The sequence below is a fragment of the Dendroctonus ponderosae genome, unplaced genomic scaffold (genome assembly GCF_020466585.1).
Source record: "Dendroctonus ponderosae isolate FM_Combo_2020 unplaced genomic scaffold, Dpon_F_20191213v2 Dpon_F_20191213_11, whole genome shotgun sequence".
NCBI lineage: Eukaryota > Metazoa > Arthropoda > Insecta > Coleoptera > Curculionidae > Dendroctonus > Dendroctonus ponderosae.
The window spans coordinates 2,210,350-2,219,435 of record NW_026017213.1 but is presented as its reverse complement, the minus strand read 5'-3'; the positions used below and the strand labels follow the sequence as shown (position 1 = coordinate 2,219,435).

Below are 9,086 nucleotides of genomic sequence, written 5' to 3'. Positions count from 1 at the left end.
TCCGTGCGTAAAAGTAAAACAAATGAACGCTAAAGAAAAGTGCTTCTTTTTGATCATCGCTTCTGTTCGCAAAATGGCACTTTTTGATTCATTCATCAATAAAAAATATTATAAAAACGCAGTTCAATTGGGGAAAATAACACGGTAAAAGAGCGGACCATAAAGGAAATAAAAACCAACATGAAAACGACCACCCAAAGACAGCAAATCAAGATCTAAATAAAGAACAGCTATGAAAAAATCAGCGACCGTAAATAAATAACGAAACCACATAAAGAACTGATTGTTTCAAGCAAAGGCTGAATGAAATTATGGCTCCAATGAAGGTAGACAAGCAAACAATGATAAATTGACGAAGTGAAGGACAAAAAATGCTAATGAACAAATTGTGGAACGCCAATACAACAAGCACGATGCAGCGAGTACTACAAAATTGGAATATCACATGAAAAACAATAAAAAATCAAATGCAACAGTGGAACATCTAAAAACTCGAAAATGTGAAAATTCATTAGAACACATATAAGGAAGAAGAACAACAAAGAAAAAACAATCTAAACGCAGTAGAAAATCGACGAAATTATAAGCAGCAATCGAAGTATCAACGAAATTTATTAAAAAATGAAAAGGATCGCCTAGATAATAAATTATGATCTCAATAAAAGTCAATAGATGAAAATCAACAAATTGTACAAGCACGATAAAATTTTACAAACTAGCAAGTATAAGACTGTATAAAATGCACCAAATGAAAAGTGAGAATAAAGAGATAAAATTAACAACGACATTGACAACATCTTCAAAACACAGTTGAAATGGAAAAACCATCAAAATCCAGTAGAAAACTGACCAAATAAAAAGCAACAATTAAAAGATAATCGAAACACCGTCATTGATGAGCAAAGTGAAAAACTGCAATGAAAAAATCAGCTAAAACCTGTAGAAAATTAATGCAATAAAAAGGCCAACTAAAGACGACAGAAAATGGACGAAATTAAAACATTTCAATTAAATTATCATGAAAATACAACCGCTGGTGATGAAAGCGACAGTGGAAAGAAAGATCAGCTAAAGACAGAAAAAATGAACTAAATGGAAAAAGTGAATCAAAATATCAACCCAAAACACCTGATCGTGGACGAAATTGAAAACCACATTGAAAATATCCTGAACAAAGTTGATAAAGAACAGAGTGAAAATGATACTAAAAAGATCATCTAATTACAGTAGAAAGTGGAATAAATGAAAAACACACTCATGATTAAGAAAACATGGATAAAGACAGAAGGAAATAAAAGAATTAAAAAATAACAGGGTCAGACAACAGAATTTTACCCCTCAGAAGAAAACAGTAGAAGGTGCACGAAATGAAAACAAAAAAATTAACAAAATGAAAAATAAAATCATGAAAACCCAAATACAAATCTCAACTAAAACAGTAGAAAATGGACGCGATGAAAAGCGACATTGGAGAACCCACGAATAGAAAATCAACGATATTATGAAAGTAAACAAAATAAAAAAACTTGATAAACTGAGTGAAAAATACAACTAAAAAAAAGACAACATACAGTAGAAAGTGGAACAAACGAAAAACAATAATGGCAAGATCGCAAGCCGAAATGAGAAACTATAAAGAAAATATCGTATAAAGACAGCAGAAAATAAAAATACGGGAAACAATCAAAAGTCCACTGAATTGCAGTTGATAATAGACGACCAAAAAAGAGGACAAAAAACGTCGACAGTAGAAGCTGAACCAACTGAAAAGCAATAATTAATAGATCTGTATAAATACAGACGAAATCAAAAATAACAATGAAGAAATAATTGTGACGCAGTCAGTGATGAATAAAATATAAAATAACAAAATACAAAAGTTGGGATAGTTTTTCTGACAAGAAGACAGACAGTAGAAGATAAATGAAATGAAAAGGGACCCAGCTGATGTTGAACAAAGTGAAAAACATCAAGAAAATAGCAGCTAAAACCAACAGGAAATGGACGCAAGGAAAAGCGACAATGAAAAGACAATCGAAATATATATAGTTGATGAACGAAATTAAAAAAAGTTAAATACAGTTGAAGAAAAACGAAGTAAAAAAAAACTGAAAAAAGTGAACTTAATTAAAAACGACAATAGAAAGATTATCAAAATTCAGTAGAAAGAGGAGAACTACCGACAACCAAATGGTTATGGAAACATAGTAGAAAATAGACGAGATGAACAACAGCAATCTAAAGGTCATTGAACCGCAGTTAATGATGGATAAAATTAAAAAGAACATATTAGATGTAGTACGTTTTAGCTCGTAAAGACCGTGGAAACTGGACGAAATTAGAAAATAATTAAAAGTTCAAAGTGAAAAACGACAATAAAAAAACCAACATCGATATCAGAAAGTAAACGAAATGAAAAGCGACGATCTAAATACAGTTGACGCTTGACGTACTGAAAAACGCCATTAAAAAGTCATCTAAACGAAGTAGAAAATGAAAGAAATAACAAACCAAATGAAAAACGATAAAAAAAGCTCGTAAAAAGTTAAGAAATTTGAAAACGACAAAACCCATATGATAAAAACTCAGTTGACGACAACCAAAATGATAAAAAGACCGTAAAAGATGGACGAAATGAAAAGCAAGAATCAGATCATCAAAGCGCAGTCGAAGCTGAGAAAACTGAAAAACGACAATAAAGATCGACTAAAAGCAGTACAAAACATACGCAATAAAAAAGAGACAATGAAAGGACCAGCTAAAGACATTAGAAAATAGGCAAAATAAAAAACATCATGGACAATGGATGAAATGAAAAGAAACAATCTAAAAACCAGGAAAAAACGACACTAAAACAATCGTCAAAACACATTAGAAGTTTGAGCAAATAAAAACAACAACAGGAAGATCATAGAAACACAATGATGGAAGAACGGAAAAACTACAATGAACAGGAGGGCTTAAAGACAGTGGAAAATGGACAAAATAAAAAACAACGTTTAAAAAATCAGTGAAATACGGTAGGATGTAGATGTAATTAAAAGTGACAATCGAAAAACCCACTAAATACAGAAAAATACAAAAAAGAACACTCTAAATATAAAGAGTGAATCAAACAATAATTACAATGTGAAGAACTTTGAAAATAAACCCAATCAAAACAGTACAAAACCTACAGAAAATATTGCAGAGATCAATAAGAAACTTGAAGAGAAACGATGAGGACAAAACACAAACGGTTAAAGAAGATAATTGTACAAAAACTTGAATAGAATAAATTAAGGAAAGCGTTGAAGAAATGCTTGGAATATGTCGTTGAACTCACTTCGAGACAATCCATCATGCTCTGCAAGCGGGAAGTTGCTTGAAAAACCTAAAATAGAATACAATTTTCCCCGGTTTTCCTCGAATTCGGGCACCTTGAATGAGTGCAGTATTTAAAAAGCCTTGTAACGAATTTTATGTTCGCGCAAACAGCGACATTCAGCGGTGTTCTAGTTTGATATTTTCACTTTCATCACACACACAGACACACACACACACACACACCTCAACCAGGTGACGTCATTTTGCTACCAATTTCAATAACATTAACAAAGTTTGATCAACCGATCGCATGACAACGATATAATAATGTTGTAACATTTCGTCATGTCTTTACAGCTCGATTGGTGTTGAGGAATCGACAGAAAGTTCTTTGTAGTCGAATTGTTTTACACAAAACACTGCAAAGATCAAAAGCTAACTGGGCATAACTGGCCTCCTTGTCGCAGCAGAAACTTGAGACACAAAAAGGGCGCTTTTATTAAGTCGGCGCCCCGTTTTTTCCCCGGTAATTTCGAATAAATTGGCCAACAGCGGAGGTAAAATGATGGTACTCACATTTGCGTTTGCGGCTTGTTCTCCGACTTTTTCCTTTTCTGCTTGATTCCGGTGAGAGCATTCATTTTTGCCCACACCGGCTCCTGCAGCTCGCAAGGTCCAACCCTGAAACACAGAAAAATCACATTCAATCATTCATTTTCAATGTATCATTGTCATGCTCTTAGTGCAATTATTTTTATGATGAACAATCCTGATGGTGATTTCCCGTGGGTTTTATAAAACTCCCCGAAAATCACCGATGCTCCAACATTTCCCATTTGATAACTTAGTCATGCTCTTAGCAGTGCGTGAATATTTCAAGGAAATAATGTCTAACTTGGCACATGCACGCTTTCAACCCTCTTCGAAATATGAGCGTTGAACCTTTGACAGACTTGTTTAGTCGCATATTTGTGCTACTCACTCTTTGAAGGTTAGGAACTTCGGACCAAACTTTATAAGCAAAAGAAAGCTTGTGAAACACTTTTTCAAAAACGTTCTATCAACTTGTCACATATTTTCAACCGTTTTCGAGGTATAATCTGTTGAATATTCGCCAAACTTGTTCATTCTCATATTTGTGCTCCTCATTCTTTGAAGGTTAGGAATTTCGGCCTAAACGTGAAAAACAAAGGACATCTGGCAAAATCAGAATAATTTGACAACTCTGTTGAAGAGCCACGGTGCTAGCGAAACGTCTGGGCCAAATTCCTATCAGACGCTCTAAAAACACCGAAACTCCCTGCACTAAAACTTGGGCCATTTCATATCTTAGTCATGCTCTTAGTCATGGCACGCTTTAATTGCAATCTAAGTTGTTTTTTGTCACTTTGCCTCCAACTAGCTAAATGTTAATTTGGCGAGACATGAAATATGCGCTAATAAATTACAAAAAAACAGGCAACATTTTCTGCGAATCGCAACACGTGGACCATCTTGGCAACTGTCTCTGATATCAAACGCATTCAACGTTCATTCCTGCAAATCAACCTTGATAAAATTAAAGCCAAAAGACATGAAAATCGACCAAATTTTGCGCCAGTATGATTAGCAAAAATTTGGTCCTTCGAACCGTATGAGCAACAAAAACTGCTTCCTTTTTGAAATATTTGAATCCACCCTCTTGCCCGACCCCCCTGTTTCGACAGACATTACTTAACAACCCATTCCAGGTCTGGGGGTTGAACGAGTTCATTCATATTCCGGAGTTGCGCGGTTGTAGGGCGCGCAGACTCCTGCTGACGTCAGATCCGTCTCGCAGGCCACGTACCCTTGAGTATTGATTGGCGGATGGCCGTTTTCATTTTCCATCGAGAGCTTTCTCTCTCATGGGCCGGAAAAACGAAGAAGATTCGAAAAGGCAACGTTGCCAGCAATCGCCGAACGGCAAGCCATCTTTGAAACTGTGACATTGACGTTGTTCACTTGGTCGTCACTGGTTTTTAAGTGACATTTGTTTGAAACAACGACCAAGTCACGTCACTTGTCAATGTCATTCTAAATCGATTAGCTGGTTTGGTGCGAAATAATCCAGCAATTATTTAACAAACCAATTCGCCTGCACGACCGCCACATCAAAGTGGCATTTATTGTTATCGATTATAAAACAAAAGCGATTCGTGATTGTTTCATAAACTCGGCCCGAACCTTCGGCTTCATGGGAAAACGTTCCGGTAATAATAATATTTTTGTTATGGCAGCCTGACGACTGTTCAATATTGGCAACTTATCGATCAAATTACCTGACTAGAGATGGGCAAAATGTTTGTCCATAGCTGAAGAATGGCTGATGCTCAGAAACCATCTCCAGTTTTTTTAAGTGAAAAATTCTAATGGTACTCACCTGAAAAGTCGCTTAGGTATTTAGGCATCGTTGCATGCCACGAACGCTCCACAACTGTAAATAAGCCAACGTTGTAAAATGTATCCAAAAACTCAGTCAGCAAAAACTTTTCTGATCCCCCGCGATTATCCAACGAGCAAAATACGCTGATGAAGCGAATGTGGGCTGGATTGTTATTAAATATTCCGTAAATCCTTAAACGAACAGCTTCATTATCCCACATTAGCTCTATCTCTCTTCTGTTCCTTTCCACATCAAAGACTGAACCGAATGGAAAAGGTGACGCTTTTCCCTAGCAGATCCAGATCGGAAAGCTTTAGTGACTGGGAAGTTCATAGGATACATTTTATAAAAGGTTATTTATATAAAGCTTATAAAACGTTCGTGTTTTAGATGTCAGAATACCTACGCGATTTTATTTACCACGTAAGTAATGATATTTTTATCTTGGCAAAGTCAACATTTCGATTGATGATCAGATATGAAAAGTATCCCTTCGCAGCCGTCCTTAACCTATTACGTGAAAATAACTGTTCTGTTCCAGGGGTGCCTGACATTAGCACACTTACTCAAAATATCTATCTACTCACATTAATTCAAGTCCCAGCTTGTCACATAAACACGACAAAGAATTGCTCAATTTGCAAGTTGAATCAATTTAGTGGGCGTAATTGTGGTTGTAGTCTTTAACACTAAACGCAAAACGATTTTCGATAGTGAATGTCAAATGAGTCGGTTCTAGTCGAAATTATCTCAGCTTTTGCATACAAAGTGCAATTTTAGTGGGAATAGTTGTCAATTTTGCACTAGAAATCATTAGTCAATGGGCTTTTTCTAAAAATTGCAATTTTACCAAGGCCAAACCACAACTATATTTTGATTTTTGATTTAAGCCAAGAGTAGTAAATGGGGAAAATTAGTGGGAATAATTGTCCTCTTGCTTCAGTGTTTCCGGCGCAAACCATCTCAGTTTTATCGTTGATATTTGTAATGTGTTTTAGCTGTGAAGTTAACTTGTGCCAGATTTCCGGCAATTTTTGGCAAAAAAGTGGGAATAATTGTTAGTTCTTTTAGCCTTTAATATAAATTTCCATCCTACTTAAAAGTCATTTTTACAGCAAAAGCGGATTCTATTAAGAATTTAAGTAGGAACATTTGCCGGCTAAATCTGATGATAAAACAGTTTTTCTTTAAAATAATTTGTCCACTTTCAAGTTGGGGTCCAAAGGCCAACATAGTGTCAATTTAGTGGGAATATTTGTGCGCTTAAATATCAAAAATTTGGAACTTGGAAGTGACATTTCTTTCCACCAAATTGATCAATTCTCAGGTTTTGAAGCGGAAATTCAAAAAACCATCTGGTGGAGTTAATCGTCACTTCAAAGCTTCAAATGCTTGATGATGTTTCATCTGTTTGTGTAAAAATTGCTCGTTTTTTCTCCCAAAAATGCTGCAATGGTGAATTTCGGGGGAATATTTTTTGTGTTAGCTTCATTTTCGCTCAAAGAAACTTGCAAGGTTTCCATCAAGAAGTGAGAGAATATCTGGAAGCTAAAAGTGCTAAGTATTTCCACCAAAATGAGTTTTCAAGTTTTAATGGAAAATTTTTAAAAAACATCCGTTTGGTGGAAACAATTGTCACTTCAAAAGATTTGCGTCAAATCCTTGATTTTATCTATTTGTTTAAAAACTGCTGTTCTCTTTCCGCTGAAAAACCGAAGACAAACCTGCGATTGGTGTCCTAAGTGACGTAAAGCTGAAATTGGTGGGTACAATTGTTAATTTTAATTTTTGGGAAAAAAACCTCGCACTTTTAACACAAACAGATGAAACAAAGCTTGGAACTTAAAAGTGAGGCCAATAATTAAAGCTATGCCAATTTGGTAAGAATAGTTGACAGTTTTCAGTTCAAACTTGCTTGCAATGTTCAACAGTTTGCATAAAATTGTCGTTTTTTTTTGTATAACAGTAATACTTTACTGTCGTTTTAGATCAAAGATACCAAGTGAGCGAAATTAGTTGGGTCCTTGGCTTCTTTTTGCTGGAAAGTGCATACAAATTCAGAAGAACGTAAACTTTTTGAAAATAAAATTAGAAGAATAGTTGATTTGGGTGGAAATAATTGTCCCTTAAAAGTTCAGACCCTGGACAATTTAACCTGTTCGTGTAAAACCTGTTTTTCGCTAAAAGTGCAGACAAAACTGCAATTGTTGTCCTAAATGATACAATTGTAAATTCGGTGAGCACAATTGTCAAAAGAACTTGCAATTTCATCACAAACAGTTCAACTACACAGAGCTTGGGACTTAAAAGGGACAATTATTTCAACCGAATTCTCACTTTCTGACGTTCTGAGGCCGATGACTAAAAAAGTGCCAATTTGGTGGGAACAATTGCAAGTCTGTTTTTCGTATAACAATGGTGCAATCATGAATGCAGTAGGAATATGTGTCCGTTTTAGGTTCAAAAATATAAACATGCCACAAGTTGCAATAATTGTACAAAACACATTTTTGGGAATCTAACGAAAAGATCTACTAGTAACAAAAAATGCTTTTTTCACCAGATAAACCGATTCTGAGGCAAATACTGCGATACTTTGCATCGGAAAGGCCAACTGCGCGAAATTAGTGGGAATATTTGGCAATCTTTTCACTTGAATCTACCTGAAAATGCAAAACTACGTAAATCTGTCCTGCGCCGAATGAACGAATGAATCCCGACGTATTGAAACTAAAACTAGAAAAATCGTCTTTTCGGTGGAAATAATTGACAGTTTAAATACACAAAACATTGAAGTGAAGTTAAACAAGTGAATCCAAAACTGCGATTGGTGGCCGCAATTGTCAGAAAAAACGTTTTTTATCCAAACAGTTGAACTATTCAGGACTTGGAACTGAAAAATGATTACTCCCATTAAATAGATAAATTTTGCGGTTTTGAGGCCGATAATAAAAAGGGTCAACTTGGTAGGAATAAATGTCGATTTTTGTTTAGAAAATATGATTATTCTCCAAAATGCAATCATTCTAGAAAATGTTCAATAAAACAAGAAATCGACAAATTCTTCGGATTCTAATATAAAAACACAGCAAAATTAGTGGGAATATTTGTCAGGCTTTCGTCATCACATTCAAAACATTACCGATTTTGCCTGGCTGATTGAAACTAGACGCGAAACTTTTCATAGCGATCAAGTTTTGCCATTTAAGTGCGCATTTAGTAGGACCAATTGTGTTTTTACTCCACTCCAAAATGCTTCAAAGGCGAGAAAACTAGATGTGGTGACCGAAAAACAGTGAATTGACGAGGATTTGGAGAGCCTGCAGAAATTGCTTCTTGCTTCCTCCCAAGCTCATCTGAGGACGGTTTTCCGAAA

The 9,086-nt window shown here is 35.4% G+C and overlaps 1 protein-coding gene across 10 annotated transcripts in view; it reads right to left on the bottom strand.

The window, feature by feature from the left end:
• The window catches only part of LOC109543867 (nuclear receptor coactivator 2), a 236,614-nt gene that overhangs the window by 91,311 nt on the left and 136,217 nt on the right, over positions 1-9,086 (bottom strand). For 9 of the 10 annotated variants that reach the window (XM_048662514.1, XM_048662512.1, XM_048662517.1 and 6 more), the window contains exon 2: positions 3,883-3,987. In XM_048662514.1, the coding sequence (XP_048518471.1) occupies positions 3,883-3,947 (65 nt within the window). In that variant the 5' untranslated portion in view covers positions 3,948-3,987. Of the gene's footprint in view, positions 1-3,882; positions 3,988-5,707; positions 5,762-9,086 lie in introns of all 10 variants that reach the window. The other variant, XM_048662515.1, reaches the window with a different exon arrangement.